This window comes from Cygnus atratus, chromosome 10 (assembly GCF_013377495.2).
Source record: "Cygnus atratus isolate AKBS03 ecotype Queensland, Australia chromosome 10, CAtr_DNAZoo_HiC_assembly, whole genome shotgun sequence".
In the NCBI taxonomy this organism is placed as follows: Eukaryota; Metazoa; Chordata; class Aves; order Anseriformes; family Anatidae; genus Cygnus; species Cygnus atratus.
In genome coordinates this window covers 17,725,684-17,744,292 of record NC_066371.1, presented here as the reverse complement: position 1 = coordinate 17,744,292, position 18,609 = coordinate 17,725,684, and the positions used below count along the sequence as shown (strand labels likewise).

General features: G+C 39.0%; 1 protein-coding gene across 3 annotated transcripts in view; it reads left to right on the top strand.

Moving 5' to 3' along the window:
* Window positions 1-18,609, top strand: part of VGLL4 (vestigial like family member 4) — a 91,784-nt gene that overhangs the window by 52,101 nt on the left and 21,074 nt on the right. For 2 of the 3 annotated variants that reach the window (XM_035558358.1, XM_035558357.2), the window contains one exon: window positions 14,526-14,715. In XM_035558358.1, coding sequence (XP_035414251.1) covers window positions 14,526-14,715 — 190 coding nt within the window. Of the gene's footprint in view, window positions 1-12,561; window positions 12,709-14,525; window positions 14,716-18,609 lie in introns of those variants that run through there. The other variant, XM_035558359.2, reaches the window with a different exon arrangement.

Here is an 18,609-nt window from a genome sequence, read left to right as displayed (position 1 = left end):
ATGTGAAACTCTGCCTCATTTTGTCTTTGAAGGAAAAGAACATTTACAATGTAGTGTGCATTGATGATGGTAGGTAGTCAGGATAAAGTGGAAAGTTGTTAGAGCCTTTGGGGCATAGGAGGAGGGGGAAAAGTAGGATTTCAAGTGGTAAGTACAGATTTCGTTCCATCACAGAAAATGTGTCTCCTGTCTTCAGGATTCACATTGTTGCAGGAGTCTATCTTTGATTATTTAAAGACTCTTTTTCACTCCTCATCATTTTGGAGTATTTGTCAGCTGTGAGAATCAAGCTCTGTAGTGTGTAACTTTCCTCCTATTCTTCCAAACATTGCTAGCAGGTTCCAGGAAATATCTTTGCTCTCCCAGGAAAAGTTTGGAACCTGTTGTGTTTAAAAAACAGTAGTTTTTCTTGGAAACCCGTTTTGACAGGGCAGGCATGGAAACCGCTCAGCATTATGCTTCCCAGGTTCACAAGGTTTAATATTTATTCCTCAGCATGCAAAAATAATGGATTTGGGGTCTTTAAACATGAACTGTAGTTACAAGTAAGAGAAGTTTAGTAGATTGGCCTGTCTTTTAGCACACCAGGATGTGAATGGCATTGCAGTAGGGGAATATAAGCCAATATTGAAATACTGTTTTATTTTAATGAGAAATCACAGAACCCCAAATTGCTGATAGTCTTTGTAGTTACCATCTACCAAGTGCCAAGCACAGCAGTTCTTTGTGTAAGAAAAGTGAAAACCAAAGCTGCGAAGTCATTGGAGATTTTGGAATAACTGTTGTCTTTTGGGGAATGGGTATTTACATGTATTAAAATGGCATTAGTGCGCTCTGGTTGCACTCTAGAGATGATGCTGTGACTTCCGGTTTTGTTGCATAGTTGTTAACGTTTTGTATGTCTTGCTTCTGAGAGTAGATTTAAAAATTTGTAAAATTAGCAGGTTTTGACACTTCCAGGGTAGAACCTTTCAGAAAATTATTATTCCTTGGTTCCAGGTTACTCTGTTGGATTCATCTTCTGTGTGATGTGTTCCTAATTGTTATTGTATGGCCATATGAAGGAAATTAGTGTTGTCTAGTCGAAAGGAAACTAGTTTTATGAATCTAAATTATCTAGGAAGACCAGTAAATACCACACAAGAGCTGGCCGAGTAAAATAAGACTCTTTAGTTGTTCTGGTTATATTCTTTGGAAAGTAATCTGTTCAAAAGCAGTAGCTTTATAAAAAGTACTCTTTAGTATATATATTAAAAAAAAAAAAAAAAAAAAGTTGACATAACTATGACACGTCCTTTGTGGTGGTTTTATCCAGAACGCATTAAATGAAGATGGGGTAAGGGAAGTGCTGTGTGATTCATATAGGACAAGTTTGAACTCAGCCAGTTTCTTGGATTTGGTATAAATATTTATGGCATCGAAGGGGATTTTTTTTTTTAAATATGCTTCCTTGTGCTCCTGATCTTTTAGATGTCCTCCTCAGACATCTGGTGTGCATTGCTGCTTGTTTAACCCCCACCCTTCAGTTTTCATGCTGTGGCATCTCAGAGAGCTATCGCAGTCACTCTGTGGTCGGCGTAAATTAGATCTCATAGAGCCAGCTGGGAGAATGCTGACGTGCACACTTTTCCTGCTGAATACTCTAAAACCGGTGGCTACAGTTAAAGAGGTGAACACTTTGCTCTTGTCTTGCTGTAGGCATCATACCGAGCTATTTACCAAAGGTGTCAAAAATAGGAATTCCAGCATTAGCAGTGACATTTACAGAATGTTAACTAGTTTCTGTCTTTTAGAAAAAGCTTCTTATCAATGTTTTTGTATTTAATCTAGCTTATCAGAAAAAAAAAAAGTCCTCTTCCTTCAAAAATACTTAAGTCATAATTTCTAAGACTAACTACTTGGAGGTACAGAATGCTTACTTTAAAAGCTAATTAGTGGAAGTACTGAGATTTTCTTTGTAGTACAGTAAATTCAACAGTACTCTCTTTGGTTTCAAGTATTTCGTAACCAGTCTGTTTAGAAGCAAGTGTGATAACAAACATTTTAATAGTCACTGTAATGTATTGTACTTTTTTTTTTAACCCTCACAGGAGTCTAATTACTTCAGCCTTCAGCTACCCCCACAAAATAGTGAGTGTTATTCTTATTTACAGAGGGGAAGAAAAGAGTTGTAATTGGTTAAATTCACATAACTCAGGGATAAAGCTGACAGCAACAGATGCAGTGCCTTGACTGTAATACTTTGCCATAACCACTAAGTCTTACTTTGATTTCTTAGTAATCAAACAGTGCTTTTAGCTGTTTAAGATGTGCAATATATATATATATGTAATTAATCAACTGACTAGAGAAAATTTCTGATCTTTGAAAATTGGACTGTGATATATAGACTAGATGCTTGCTTTCTGGATAGCAGTCATGGAGGGAACAGGATATTTTGGGCTAAATTTACTGTGACTGTGGTTCATCTATTGTGGTGTCCTTCTAAACTGAGATGATGAAAGCTGTTTCAGTGAAAGTAGTCAAGACTTTCCAGCTGATGCCAGGAGTGAGTTCTTAAAAAGAACTGGGGGATAGAAGGATTGTGAGTTCCCCTCTTTGAGCCACAAGGCTCAAAGACCTCTACAGGTCTGTTCTTTTAACTCAGCCCTGTCGAGTTGCATAAAAGAAACGTGTCCACTGATGCCAGCAGTTAGCTTCATCTTCTCTTCACAAGATGAGCTGGTGTAAGAAACTTCAGTTAAATAGCTGAATAACTGTCCAACTGTGGCCATGCAATGCAAGGCTCAGCAAAAGGCAAGCTGATAAACCATTTATGACCTAACGCAGTACTTTGAAACCTTTTAAATTAATACACTGTCCAACTGCACCTGAAGTGGCTATTTGGTTTCATTAAAACCCAAACATGTCACGGTGGTATTTAATAGAGTGTATATGGGGTGGAACATCTTTAATGTGTGGTGGAGGTTAGAGATCTGCGGACGTACACCATTCAAGTAAACGGGGAAGGATTTAATAGATAATTAACTGGGGAGTGATAACCATACTAATATACTGGCAGATTTAATTTCTGGATCCTGTGGAGCTAGTCTCATATGAATGGCAGGATAGACTTACAGATGATTTTTGTTAGTTACCTTCTTTTATCAGCCCATCTGCACTTCACTTCCCCCCCCCCCCCCATGTTGTGTTTTGTCAGGAATAAGTTGTCTTCTGCAGCTTTTAAATAAATAAACAAGGAGTCTGGAGCTAAGTTAATCAAAAGGGAGATTCAGCTTAAGATGAGTACTTTTAGGGGGAGGAAGATGAAGCCCCAGTTAAGGGTCTTTGAGAAGCAGAGTGTAACTTTGGTACTGGTCACCAATTCCAATCCCGTGACTGTAAAGATAACTTCAAATATGTGAATATATGCTTGTGCCCTGGAAAACCAGCCTTCAGTGCCCAGAAATCTGTGAGAAAGGCTATCCAGTCAGCATGTAATTTCTTGGTAGCAAACACAATCCCTCCCTCCATCTCAGCTTCCCTTGGAGAGAACACGTATTATAAGTGACCCTGCAACTTGGCCCCATAAACTGTCCTCCTCCTCCTCGTGAGATAAACAGCCCAGCTATGATTTAGACAGTGCTCCCATCTATCCCTTAGTGCCATAGGGGCTCTCTTTTCTCTTGGAACCTGACAACCTCAGTCACCACATAGTAGTGCTGACTATTGGAGTGGCTGGGAGCATGAATTCGGACCCGTTTTCCCTTTTGGGAAGCAAATGAATGAATAATGTTCTCTGGTACCAGGTTTTGGACAACTGAGTCTTCAAGTGGAACAACAGTTTTCAAGCTCTTGAACTCTGTGGTTACCTAAAACTTTCCTGTGGATCTCTTCATTTTGATTTTTTTTTCAATAAACTACTTATCTTAGTTATGTGTCATGGACCCAAGACATGTTAAAAACTGCTATGTCAGAGGAATAAAATTAGTTTTGTCCTTTTCCTTAGTGGAATATTGCCAGGCTTGCTGGTGTTGAAATACAGAGTGACCATAAATCAGCAGAATATTGCTGAGACTTGAGACCTGGATGCGAGGTAACTGACATGCAGGAATGTCAGGTAATTAACATGCAGGAATGTGAGGTAATTGACATGCTTATCTGGCTCATCTGGCCAAAGCAGGACAGGTGTTGGAGGTTTGCAGTTGGATCTGCAGCATATATGAGGCCTGCAACTCCAGCAGTGATGCGGGGCCTGGGGTGAGGCGGAAGGCCCACAGCCTGGTGTTGTTTCAAGTGAAGCCAGGAAAGCAACCTGTCTGTACCAAATGTTGGCCTCAGCTCTTTTCTTCCAGACAAACAGTGCAACAACCCTTGCTGAGAGCCGATCGGCATGCAGTAAGTGGCTTAGTCCCACTTTGCCCAAAATACAAATTGGTATTCAGAAGCCTCTATTTTGAGGATGAGAAGTCCAGTTATCAGACAGGTCGATGGGCCTAGAGCTCTCCTTCCCAGTAGGGATGCATGCCTCTTTGGTAAGATTCTCGCCTCTGACTGTGTTGGATGTTACCAGGAAAACATTGATTAACGGAAGCACTGAGCTGTTAACTCAAGCTCGATTATTGCAGTAAGCGAATTTATCAATGGCACTTTCCAATCTGTTATCCTCAGGAGTAGTAGTGGTGGGGTTGTTTGTTTTGGAGGGCAGTTCTTGAAGAAAGAATGGTAATATTGGGGATTTTCTTATTTGTGTTCTTTATATCAGCTCTGCTACCCCCCAGAGAAATTATAGGACATCCTTTCCTCTCCATCTCATGAGTCACACTGTTGGCTGGGCTTTTCTAGAAGATGAAGCCTTCACAGTTTTTTGGTTATTAAAACACTGCATGTGAGCAACATCTGAGGAAGTCTATTGCATTATGTCTCAGAACAAGACAAAGCCAGTGGGTTGAATGTTCTGTATTATTCAACCTTGTAGTGCTTACGATGAACTTAAATCTATCCTCTTTTACAGGCAGAGACACTGGCTGTAGCCCAGCCTACTGAGTGACTACCATCAGTTACAGTAAACCTCTGTGCACAAGGAATTGGCAAGCTGACACATCCTCCTTATTTTTTCTATGTAAATAGCATGATCAGAAGACCATATCTTTTTTTATCTGAATGGCTCGTGTAGTTTGCTGTTGGATTCAGAGTGCTTGACTGCCCTACACAGTTGTCATTTCACTCTTTCTTTCCTTCTGTAGAAGGGATTTTGGAGCCCATTTTGAAGGACAAAGGGATTTTGTACCGTACAAAGGATTCTTTGTGGAGATGGCTTGGAATTGTTCTGACACTGTGGAGTGCAGTCTGCAATATTCTGTCCAGCCTGGTTGAAGGAGCTTTGTATTCCGTAAATAAGTGAGTCCATTTCAGACAGGCTGCAATCATGTAGCTGAAAACCGAAATTGAAGTTTTTCCTGTGTTTTTTGTTAGGCCAAAAGTAGTTTTCCTCAAGAAGAGATGTCACCTCAGTTAGGAAGAGATTATCACACTGGTGACCGTGAGGGCAGGAGCAGCTCCTAGTCGTGTGTCTGCCCACACGTGTGATAAAGGCATCTCTCTCCAAACCCCTTCCCTCCAGTCCTGTGGCAGGAGCAGCTTCTGCCATTTGATTGTTTGGCTACGTGCCATATGCGAAAAATGTAGTAGTCTGGGCTTCTTTGTTTTTTGTGGCTTTTTTTTTCCTTTAACGTTCCAAGGTCACTTGTGTGCTACAAATGGGAATCCAGTCTGGGAACTTGGCACTAAGCTTTGCGGGAGTTGCACACAATGCAGGGTTCTTATCAGTGACCCTATTTTTCTCCAGATCCTTTCTGGAGAGAGCCACCTGTGCATATGTATCTTTCCGTAACATATTTTGAATATATTTGCTTTTGTGTTTTTATTTTAAAGATAGAGCATTTATTCCCTCTCTCTCAAGGTCCTTCTACCTTCCAGGCAATTTGCGGAAAAATCAAATAGCAATAAAAGAAACAGTGCTTTAAAGTGCAGTATCAGATATCAACCTTCCTTTGGTAAGCTCACTTTTAGTAATGCTCTGATTTTTTTTGCACATGTAGCAAAGGAGAATAATGTGAGAAAAGGTGTTTGGAGTATGCTTATAGCAAACTACAATAAAATATTGCAGTTTATCTAATAATACTCTCCAATTTCAATAAGTGGATATATATATATATTACTTTTGCTTAGCTGATTTTGCTTCAAATACTCATGAAAGAAACAATGTATGATTTATTGGATTTAATGTGGCCATGTTACAGGAAAACATCACAAAATTAATGTCTGAAAAACAGTTGCCATAGAAGATACTGACTGCAAGGGACACCCAGTGCAATAGTCTGGAGTTCAACTTATGTTACAAGATCATACCCCTCTTAGCATTGCTTAAGGAATTTCAAGAAAACCAAGGTGCATAGTCTGTTGAGAAGTCGTCTCACATTCTTGCAGTCTGTTCTCAAATATATTCAATCATTTTGTCTATTTTAAGTCTATTTAAGACAGAATGCTGAGAAAACATAGGTGTGCTATGCCCAAAGAAAACCAGTTAGGCAGAGCCTATGTAGATATGGCAGTCTAAAATATTCTGAGCAAAATGTGTTGCTTCAGATCTGAGTATCTACATTGCTGTCTACTAACAGAAACGGTATCTAAGAAAAGAAAGGTGTGTGAGGGGGGGAAGGTCAGCAAATGTTTTCTGCCTGCGTAGGAAGAATTATTCAAATCTGTGTTTTCACAAATTGACTTTCCTATTTGTCGCTCTTTGCCACTGTGTGCAAATACATAGTTGTGAGGTATTTAGGATGTTGAAATACTGCTTAAGCACCTAACAGGTTTTTTTTTTTCTTTTTTTTTTCTGTTGTGACCTTGCTGTGACTTTTGAAATTTACTTTTGAAGTAGATGGCAGATCTTGTAGCTTTGATTGTTTCTGCTGAAAGACAGGCTAGTCTTTGATCTGTTCAGCTTTCCCGTCTTTTATGTTACACAGTAAGGCATTTATCTGAGTGACAAAAGAAAGAACACCTAGGTCTGGAAACTAACCATCATAGTGGAAAGCAACATCTTCAACGTGTTGATATACAGTTATATTTCATTCACATTTTTTATTGATTGTTTTACACTACTCTTTTAATAAAAAATACTTTAATGCTGACAAAAGTCTATCTATCAGGCATATTTTAAAATCAGCGTATCAGAAATGTGGGAGAATGCCCTGTAACAGTTTTTCAAGTAGTTTAAAGGAAACTGAATGCTGATGATGTGTTTATTATTTAGGCTTTGCATAGTGGCAGTTTTAATTACATATTCTGGACTTACTTTCTATGTTAGGAATTACTGTACCCATCAACACGGCCTTTGTTTTTCACTTTCTCAAGTGTACGTGCCCCAGTAAGCCTTCCCATGAGGTCACAAGTGAAAGTGCCTGTGTCCTACCTTGAGCCACCAAGGGTGGAGGACAGTCACCTCCCCTTGTGGATCTGGCCCAGAGGAACTGAGCTGGGATCATAAGAGATTAAAACTGCAGGAAGGAGAAAGTACTGAGCACCAAAGAAACTTCACTGGTTCTGTACATAGAGTATGTGTCGGGATTCACCAGAACTTCTTATAGCACTTAGGATGCAGTATGTTTTGCCAGGGAATTAAATGGATCATGTGTCTTTCTGCTGACCAGTAAATACTAATCTCATGTTCTAAAAGCAAATACAGAAGGTGAAATGCACAGCTTGCTGCAGAAAATGTAAATGATGCTTTTCCCTTTGTCTTCATTTCTCTTTTATCCCCTGCCTTGTTCTTGTTGCATACCCAGGCCTGTGCTGTTGAGCAGGGCTAGGTGGCCCACGTTCAGGGCCGTACTAAGGCAGGGGTGGCTTTCTGTGCCCACTCTTACTTGGTGGCTCTACTTAGCACAGCAGCTCACCTTTCTTTTTATGTTCCTTTGTAATGCGTTGAGCAAACGTAAAATGGTAACTTGTGTTAACTTTTAGTCCCTCTTAATTGACTTTAAATGTTTGATACAGGAGAGCTGGCAAAAAGGTTAAGAAAGGAGTGTTCTTTGGGATCAACCTTGTTTTCTGAGCCAAAAAAAAATCAGTCAAACTGAGGGAAATCCTTTTTTGATACTGATGGTAACAAGTATTGTGGACGTTATTGGGACTATTTATTTGGAGATTAGTGTAAAGTAGCATTGATTGCATTTAAATCTTGTCTGCCAGTTAACTGGTGTCTTTTTTAGCCATAGTTGGCACGAATTCAGGCACTCTAAGCAGAAGACAGGACAATCATTTAGACTGCTAGCTCAGAGAGGTGCTGCAAGAGTTAGCTAGGTGGGTTGTTATCTTAAAGGGAGATTTTCAGAATTCTCAGGTGGTCTCATGCTCTACAATTAGACCTAAGCCTGAGTTCATTGTTGTGTTGGATCTCAACACAGCCCCACAGTCACAACTGTTGAGGTGTGAAAATTGAAATTTGACAGAGGAAATTAGCGTACTTGGGGATTAGTGTTATGACATCAGGGAGCTCTGCCAGACTGGAGCGTTAGAATTTGCTCCAGCCTGCCTTCCTTATGGCATATCTGCTACCCTTCTCCTTTCCATACCATCAACTTCATGTCTATTTACCAAGATATATCTTACAGTTATTATTATTTTTTTTTACTCACAAACAAAAGCGTATTAAAAGGAGGCTCTTACAGTAAGTACCTGGTTAGCAGCGTGAAGAGGATTTGTTTCAGCCTTAGCCTGAGTGGCCAGCAGAGACTTTTTACTTCTCTTATGCTTATGAATTAATTCGTAGAATTGAATCACCTATTCATATAAGTCTGTCTATATACAGAGAGTATGTGCTATTTTCGTACAGCTGTGCTGTTACAGTATCATGAGAAAGAATGTAAGATGATGTAGTCAGTTTTTCATAGTACATTTGAGGGAGCAGTTACAGTTAGGTTTGGGGAGTCCATTTTTCCATCCTATTACAATTTAGTGTTTTGTATACAATACAGCATTTTCGAGGCCTATTAAGTTGAAATTTACTTTAGCCTGTGCTACTTAGCAATGATGAACAAAGATGTGGATCCTCAAGCAACCATGCCTGTGCTTTGCAAGTGGTTTCATAGCACCTAAATTCTGACTCCTTACATTGTGCAGTCTTTTGGACAAGAGAGGAGGAAAAACTGGGTGGAGGTGATTGAATGCAGAGGTCACTATTTTATGTTCTTGCTTGCAATGTCAAGAATAACGTGTCCCTCACTGGCAAGCACGGTCAGATGGAGGAGCCAGAATAGAACAGTCAGTTTAATCACTGTATTTTGTTTTTGGCCATGGGTTTTCTGGCATACATATCTCTGCACACTGGTAGCCAGAGCGTGGTTCCAGGAGTAATAAGTGCCTTTCATATGTTTTGTAAGCTGATGAGAGCAGGCTTTTACCAATTTTTCTGTAAATGTGTATGTGATTTTTTTTGGTTTCCTAAATTAGTTTTTTGTCGTCTTGCAAGAAAGTCTGTAAAATGTGTGTCAAATACGTGAATTAGTGAGTTTGCTGCTGAAAGAAGTCTATCAAGTGTAATAAAAAAAATATTTCCAAGATCTGGTTTCATAGCAGTGTTTTACGATTAGGCTGATCTCATTAATACTTAATTTTTTGTTTTTCCTGTAGTTTGCTGGTTTATTATGCTCTCCAGGTAAGCCTGGTTTTATATACTTCAAAGCAAATACAAGCTACTGTGACTCGTTTACAGCATTTGGCAGAGTATTTCTCATAATCAATTCTTCCTTAAGCTAAATCATACCTTTTATCAAAACTGCAATCCAGAAATAATGTAGTGATACAAAATTATACTTTTACTTAGACTTCTTTTGTTTGCATAGGGTTATAGAAATGTTCTGCAGTTATAAAAGTAATATTATTTGTGGCTGCTTCTTAGGGTATCTTTTATCATGAAACAGACCTACCGCTGAGGAGTCTGAAAGGATTAATTAATTTGCATTGGCCATGCAAGTGAAGTAAATCTGCCTTAAGTTACAGTCTTTTAAGACAACAGCCTAAATATTTCACGCATACTTAAATTCTGGGGAATTTCACAATTTCAAAGATATCGCTCCTCTTACAATGTATAATATGCTGTGAAGTAATACCTAACCTAGACAGTTGACAAAATCAGCCTATTAATTCAGTGGTACTACATTGTGATTCTTAGTGGTTTTTATAACTTACTGAATTGAGTAATCCACAGTGACTTCCCTGCTTGATATCTGGTATCTCAAATCAAGTGATTTTTGTCCACAAATTGAAAATTTAATGTCATTTTTCTCAATTCATGTTGGCACAGACTGACTTTTGTGTTTGACATAATGGAAGAAAATATGCAATAGCTTATGAATTGATTTGAGTCTACTTACAATTTAATCTCATCGTGATTGTAGGAGTGAAAGATGAAACAAGTTTCATTATATAGTATCCTCTTCACATATATATAGCTTTTGTGAATGTCCTGGCCTTTCATAAGAAATATTTCATACATCCTGATGCTAAATTTTGGTCTTGGATCAGTACAGAAAACTGCCCTTGAAGATCTTCATGTACTATTGAATCCTGGGAATGTCTGGCTCTAAGAACGTGAGGTAACTCCTTTTACTAATGAGAGTTTGCATGAAGATATTGGAAAAAGTAATTTAAAGTGTAATGCATGTTAATTAAAGTCTTTTAAACACTCATGCCTATGATTTTATTAATTAGTAGTGGCCTGAGGTCATGGTAATTCAGTCCAAGTTCTTAAAGGTAAAGACCCTGCTGATACACACAACTCATGGCTTTTTTGCAAAGTTAGTGAGTCAGGAACTTACTCTTGGGACAAATCTGTTCGTCAGATCCTAAGTAAAATGGGCAAGGGCAGTGCTTGGATTTTCTTTCAAGTTTTTTGTTTTGTTTTGTTTTTTGTTTTTTGTTTTTTCCCTTCTGTTTCAAGGTCTGTATCACGTCAATCTCCAGCTGGAAAGATGAAGCCTTTCATTTCTGGATTGTAACTAATGCTCAGATTTTATGGATGAATGGTAGCCAGCGGGAGAGAGGAAACTGGGAGGGGGAATAGGATATGGTAGCCATTTCTTAGTGCAGAGTTGCTAGGTCAGAGAGGAAGGAAGCTAGCTGCCAAAATAGCGTATTTTTTTTCCCCAGTCTTTGGTAACTCCTGCAGTTCTCAGACATACTTCAAGACTTCTCTGGTGTCTTGCTGTCAAATCCACACTTGTGAAAACATGACTTTTGCTGTTGTGATGTTTGTATTGCATGGATGTTTCAGTAGGGACGCAGATACTGCTGACTGAACTGCAAGAGAAACACAAATAATGTTAAAGATTCAGCTATCCTGGTGGTGTTTATGTCTGAAAAGAGACATGCTGTTTTTACAATCATTTAGTTTGCTTGTGTTAGTTTGGATCACTTTCAGTTTAGGCTCCTAAGTGGTTAAAATAAAGAACATTCTTGCTGACTGCATGAACTTCTGTCAAGTGAGTGTGCTACTGCAGTACTGGTATATAGGCAGACACGACGTCACGTTATCTGGGTTTTGCTTGTTTGTGTTTTATCATGTTGCCTAACTTTAAAAAAAAAAAAAAAAAAGAAAAAGGTATGAACAGTTGTACACAGAAGTATCTGAAAGCAGCCTTACAGCAGCTGCTTACTGAAACAAAGCAAGTATGAGAGGCACAATAAATGTGTTTGCTATCTATGCTTTCGGTTGCAGTGCAGACACAACCCTTCACAATAATGAATTTTGAAGACTGGAGTTTAGACTCGGGGAATTTTATAAAACACAGTTGTTTTATCAGAGTGTTGTTTTGCCAGTTGTATGATGCGAGTCTGGTTACCATGGAGTGTGGTCAGCTGGGGGAGACAAATCCAGTCAGAAAAGCAGCATTTTGTGTCACAGACTCTGCTGTGGTTTCTCCCTCTCTGGTTTAAATTCAAGTTTGGGAAGGAGGAAAGTAGTGGGGGAAGAAGTCGTCTTTTATTTAAGTATAAAGCAGTTCTAGCCCTAATCAAAATTACAGGCCACACGAGAACTCCTGGTGCAGTACAAATGCAGTATATGTGTATGTGATTTAACCCCATGTGCAATGTGGGGATATTTTCCCTCTTGATCTCACCCAGTTATCTGGACTCTTCTGTTTGGTGTTGTTCCCTGCTTGCCTTGTGCCTCAGGGTGGGCTGCATAAAGTGCTCAGCACCAGCCCCTTGGGTCTGCTGAGGAGGAGCTGTGCAGCTCCCGCCACTCCTGGAAGGAGGCCGAGGTGATCGGAGCTCCTCCTGCCCTCTGCTGCTCGCTGTCCCCCGGCCTCGTTAAGCTGAAGCTCTGTTTATTTGAAGAATTTTATGTCTAGAAATTTTTGTCTTTTTTGTAAACCCCAGAGTCAGCCTTACATGGCATTTAGGTTGGCTGCGTTCTTGCCAGGAGCAGCCCAGGAGATCAGTAGGAAATAGGTGCCGATGTGGAATTTGCGACTTCTCTACTGGAATTCTGTGTTCAAGTCTTCAGAAGTGATCTGGGACACTGCAGAGAGAGTGACTGTATATGGGCGGGATGAAAGCATCACAAACCTTAATTTATAAAAGCTTTATCTTTTGACATTGGTATTAACTTTCTTATCAAAGAGAGACTTGAGATCGATTCCTTGATTTCACCGAGACAAATTGGTATGATGTGGTTTACTTCTGAAGTTGAATAAGTTTGTGTCAGAATATGATCACTGTCTAGGCAAAATGTAAAGGCTGAAGGAAAAAAAATACAGAAATTGTATTGATAGGAAGATTATTTAAAATGAGGGGTCTTTTTGATAAAAGCTTCTCTTGAGATATGTTGGTGCTTGGGGGGCGTGGGGGTCTTCCAAACTAACACTTCGGTTGTTTCAAACACAAGGGGTCTGGATGCCTGTCTGAGAGCATCTGCACTAGGGCACAGTTTTTACTATTTAGAGCTGAGATGGAAAGTTCCAATTTAGGTCTGGTGCCAGAGTCTTTAATAGAAATCATGACTTGTGGTGTTTTATAGGTCAGTGTATATTTGCTAGTTTATATTATGCTGACTAAATTGGCAAAATGCTTATTTTTACTGGTAAACATTCAGGAGGTTTTCTCCTCTCTCGTTCTTTTTCCAACAAAATAGTATTTGTTGTGTGTGGAATTAGGTCAACGTTTTATAAATCGTCTGCTTCAGTGATGATGTGAAAATGTGTGGTGGCATACAAAGGTTTCTATTCTCAGGTACCTCAGGACTGTAGATGAAGTTAACTTTATCCTAGTTTTAGTTTTGGAAATTATGGCCATGTAAAAATCAAAATGCTTCTGGCAGCATAGGAAAAATACAAATTTTAAACTCTAGCAAAAGTAGCTGTTTCAGGGATATTACCAGAATAGGGAACACTGTTCAGTTTAATTCATCTTCAAGCCCCCCTTCAAAGCCCCCCAAACTTTTTTTTCTTTTAACATTTCTACATCCTGATGAGGTCTAAATATGACCTGTGGCTGTAAGGATGTGAGTTCCAGTAAAGTCCATAACTGTTGATGAAATGCAGCACTGTGCTTCAGGCTACACATTTAGTGAGACATTTAATTGAAACGGGAAAAATAGTATGGTCACATTTAATGCATGCTTAGTAACATTATGTGAACGTGTTTATATACAAGCTAATTGTATCATTTCTGGAATTATTTATACGTAACTCCCACATGCTGTGAATGGCATTTTCTGATTAGTGTTATCAGAAAATATATAAAATTTATAAACTACTGAATACTCTAACACCAGTCTGCCTGGTGGAAAAACAGCTTTCTTAGAATTGAAATGTTATGATTCTTCTGCTGAAAAAGTGTGCTCATTTGTATATTGCACCAAACATAGTTTAAAAGTATGGAGAGGACATTTAAGGACAAATTTACACTTGCATCAGCAAGTTCCATTTTCGCCCCTAATTTTTACCTTGCATAGTTATATACCAGAGAAGCTTGTTTTGGACAGCTTTTTATAAAAAGAATAATTTGAGAATTTGAACGCTTATTCAGTTTTAGATCTTGCATATTTGGCATAAATGTGAACTGTAGTCCTGGAATTTATACCACAACCATAAGAAAAGGAACAAAGCACATTTCATTGCAAATAGTCATGCTTTGCAGAATGAGGTAATGCAAATTCAATGTTGGAATGGCAGCTTGTAAGAAGGAATGCTTCTGAACAAAAATACTGTTAGAAAGATGTGTTAGCTCAGCATTTCAGATTATCTGGGGGTGAGTTGACCCTTCTTGTATTACCTTTTTTTCAATGGTTGCTTTGTTCCAGCATGAAGCACTAAGGTATGGCTTATGATGCCTTGCTTATCCTGCAACCATGTCTCAAATGTGCCTGTGCACAGCTGACATCTGTTTGGGAAATTTTTCTGCAATTATGTTTTCAAAAAAACCCGCTATTTTACCTGTTTTCCCTATTGTGTTCATCCTCACTTGTCTTCTTCCTGTAGGTGAAGCAGCTCTAAGAGGTGAGCCCAGAATGCAGTCTCTTCCAGTATCCTCTGCTCTAACCAACCATCGAACAGGCCCTCCTCCTATCAGCCCCAGCAAGAGAAAGCTCAGCATGGACCAAGGGGATGATGAGCTAGACTGTGAAAATGAACATGTTTCTAAAATGAGTCGAATGTTCAATCCACATCTGTAAGTGTCTCGCTTTTATTACCTCTGGTTCACAGAATCTAGTGCTATCCTCTTCATCTCTGTGCATGCTAAACTTTGTGCTAGATTTTTCCTTTGTTCCAGATTGTATGGAAAATCTGCACAAAGGCTGTTGTGATTAGATGGGTGATGACTCGTTTTGTTTTGTTTGCATACAACAGAAAGAAACAGGAATTAGTTTAACTTAACTATTTGTAACAAAACATAAGTTCTCACCTTGAATTTTTAAAGCATTGTTCATTTGTTCTTTGTAATCTGCTCGTTTCACTTCCCCAGATTCTGAGCAGTCTGTACTCTGGGGGTGGGGAAGCAGGAGGAGGAGAAACAGAAGTGGTTTGCATTTTTCAGAGGCCAGGAGATTGTGAGCCAGCTGCTCTGTAGTCTGCCTTGACAACTGGGCAAGCTGCAGTTGTTGCTAAACATTACTTGCGTGATTGCGCTCCAGCTCTGACAGTTGGATGTGGAATGTTTCATACAGGTAAGGTGTTGATGAGTTAGGTGCATGTGTTGGGTAATCATCAAATGCCATTCTTGCTGTGTTCTCATTCCTGGGAATGCAGGTCTGGTTGGCATGAAGTACAGGCTTAAAAATTCCTTTCATTCTTGACTGGAGGAAGTGATCAGAGCGGTTCAGCAGTCCAGGGCAGCCTGATAGCTGAGCACTGTTCCCTGCTGCCTCAGCTCGTACAGCCTCTGCATTCCTTACATTCCACTCTGCTGTGGACTGTTGTGTTCAGTCATAAGATGCGGACAGAGGTATTTATCCTCAAATAAATCACCATAGTGTTAGTCAGAGGCTGGGCCTGTAGTCTGCAGTCTTGGAATTTGTTACAAATCAGGAATCCAGCACTGAAGTAATGCAAAACAATAAAAGCTCACAAGCAGAGAGAGACTTCTCATTTACAAGATACCTTCTTCTCTCTCCTAAAAACTTAACTATTTATAGTCTTTTCTTGGCGCTGAAAATGGTGGTACTGGAAAGAACCATATGCTCTATTCCTGTGGCATACATACATGACACAACTGAAGAATTTTATGGCATTTTTGAATTATTATGTAACTTGGTGGGAAAAGATGTGATTTATAAAAGTTCATATGCTAGTGATGAAATAAAACACAGCTGGCAGTTACATACATTATAACACTTTATACAGTGGAGGCCATAAAAATAATGAAGTCTGAACCAACAGACTTGTGCGCAACCAAAGTTCTAAACTAAAAGATGCCGGCAGTTACTTCACGTGATCCCTTAGATAGATTTTAAAGCTGCATACTCTTTTCCAGTGTGGTGCATTTTTACTCAATAGATTCTTTCATATATGAAATGTGTGTCTTCTGATAATAAAAGGCAGTGGTGGTCTGTCTAGTATTCGTGAGATGAGTCTTAATCTATTTCAATTAAACCTTCAACTGCATAGGAACCACAATCTAACATAGCGTACACAGACCATCTTTTTTCCACCATATTTTGTAAGTTAGATTTGGCTGCAGCTCTTTCAACTGAGTATTACAAAATCTTGAACTTTTACAGTATAACTGAAATTGCTGAATACTTTTCAGAAAAGATCACAAATGTTCTCTGAATTTTACTCCTGTTTCCCTAACACCACCACCAATAAAGTTGCCTTTTCTCATGTTTTTCAGTCTTTTTTTTTTTTTTTTTCATTCTGGTTTAACTATAGAAGTGAATTATTCAAACTTTGTGGAAGTTTCCTAAAAATTCTGGAGATGGGAAGTGTGTTGTAGAAGCTTGATTTGCTTGCACTAACCAAAAGTTAATTTGGAGAAAGAAATATTTCTTGGAGCACAATAATGGTGGTCAGATTGTAGTGACTTCGAGCTTCTAGAAGTTCAGTTTTGATAACGTTCAATTTAGAAAAGCAAATCCATACGCGATGCCCTTATCACTTATACAGTGTAATCTGGAGAATAGATGGCACAGTATCTTTGGTGGCAACAAATGCATTTTTGTGACTTGCAGTCACAAAGATGAGGTTTAGCGTCTGTATTTTGAGCTTTTCAGCATGAAGTCTCCTGAATGCACAGGAGGAAGGAGTTGGTGATACAAAACCTGTTTCTGGGCATAGCAGCCTCACCCAATAGCAGAGCTACAGGCTGCGCATCTTTGCCACATAGCGCTGTTTGAATCCTTACTCCTTTAGCTGAATGTCTTCAGTTATTCTAACTGTCCAGAATGGACAGATCTTTTTCATCTGGAAGGCAGTGCTTGGAAGCCAGAAGTCTTTAAAACCACAAGCATCTCTTGTTCAGACATCTGGGTCTTTGTGATCGTCTTGGTGGAACTGTGAAGCAGTTGAATATTCATCCTCTTAACACCAGCATATTGTGGGTGGAAATGTAATTGAATAGGACAAGAACTGTGCGCTGTGGTTCATTATAGATGGCAGAATGTTAGCAATTTGATGTTAACTCCTAGGTACCAGTACCCTAGCATCTCAGTCACTGTGCATCAATGGGAATGAATCCATTTAAATGCGCTGGTTATTAAACGATTCCAACCTTTTGTTCTGAAATTTAAAGCTTTGAGATATTCCCTGCTCAGGTGTAACTGCCTTATGTATCTTCTTTGATTAGGTTCTTTCAGAGTTGTACTCGGGTTTACTTTTATCATGGAAAAACACAACTACTGGAGTGAAGTGGGCTCTGGAGTAGGGCAAATCACATGCCCTGGCAATCTTCTTATGTTTCTAAACTATGTAACGTAACTTCTGTGCACAAAACAAATTTATCAAAGGCTCTGTTTTTCAGAGGAGATAATTCTTAGCTTTAGAATATCAAAATATACTCAAGACCTTGCAAGACTAATTTTTAAAAGTCCATACTTCGTGGCCGTGTACTGGACTGCATTTATACAGCTTTTGTATTTTTGTGGTTGTAGAGATTACACCCATAACTCCTCACTTGGGAAAAATGAATACTTCCACCTCAAATTAAAACCCAGGCACTGTAACATGAAATTCCTTTATTTGCATTGCATACTTTCTTGTCTCTCAAATGCTTTTTTTTAAAATGCACTCACTAAAGTATAATCCTGCTGAACTAAAATGTGCTTTGTACCGTACTTCATTTTCTGCTGCTTTGTAAAGGAGAGGCGAGTTTATTTAATCCCCAAGTTGGAACATGCCTCTGTTTTTGTATGACCTCACTAAATTCACCTTGATTTACAGAAGAGTAATTAGGAACTTGATTTATGTAAGAATTACAAGTATGGGTAAAGTGGCTGGAGCTATACCAGTCCTTAACAGATGAAGCTTCTTTGTTATATTTCCAAGGTGTATTTAGCATTTCATGGCAAGCCCGGTGTAAAATTAACCATATCTGGGCTTTGTGATGTAAGTGGAGTGCGAGTGAAGCGTGTTGTACCTTTAAGTGAAGGTCTCAGGCCTGACCTATGTTATGTGGGTTTCTTGTTTGTCAGGCTGGAGGCATTTTCTCATTTTCACAGTTCAGCTGAAAACAAAGGCCTCCTTATCCTTGCAGGGAGCTCTGAGAGCTGACATCAGCCTTTTCCCAGCAGGCATCATCTCTGCCTTAAAAGTCCTCGCAGGGAACTGAGGTCTGATAAGTTTCTGCTCATGGCACTTTGTTTGCCAAGGAGCAAATAACATCGGTAAATGCCAAGAGCACAAAAATCTTTTTTTTTTTTTTTTTTTTTTTTTAATTTTTGACTTTTTTTTCTCTCATCTTTTTCTCTTCTTTCTTTCTTTTTTAAAAGAAATGGTACCGTGCTGTTTTTGCTTCTCTGGCTTTTACTAGGAACTAGAAATTAGTAACTGAACTGCATTTGGACAAGGGACAGTTATGGGTAATAGTTTATAGCTGTGGTGTGGCAATTTTAAAAATAGTTTGTATGCT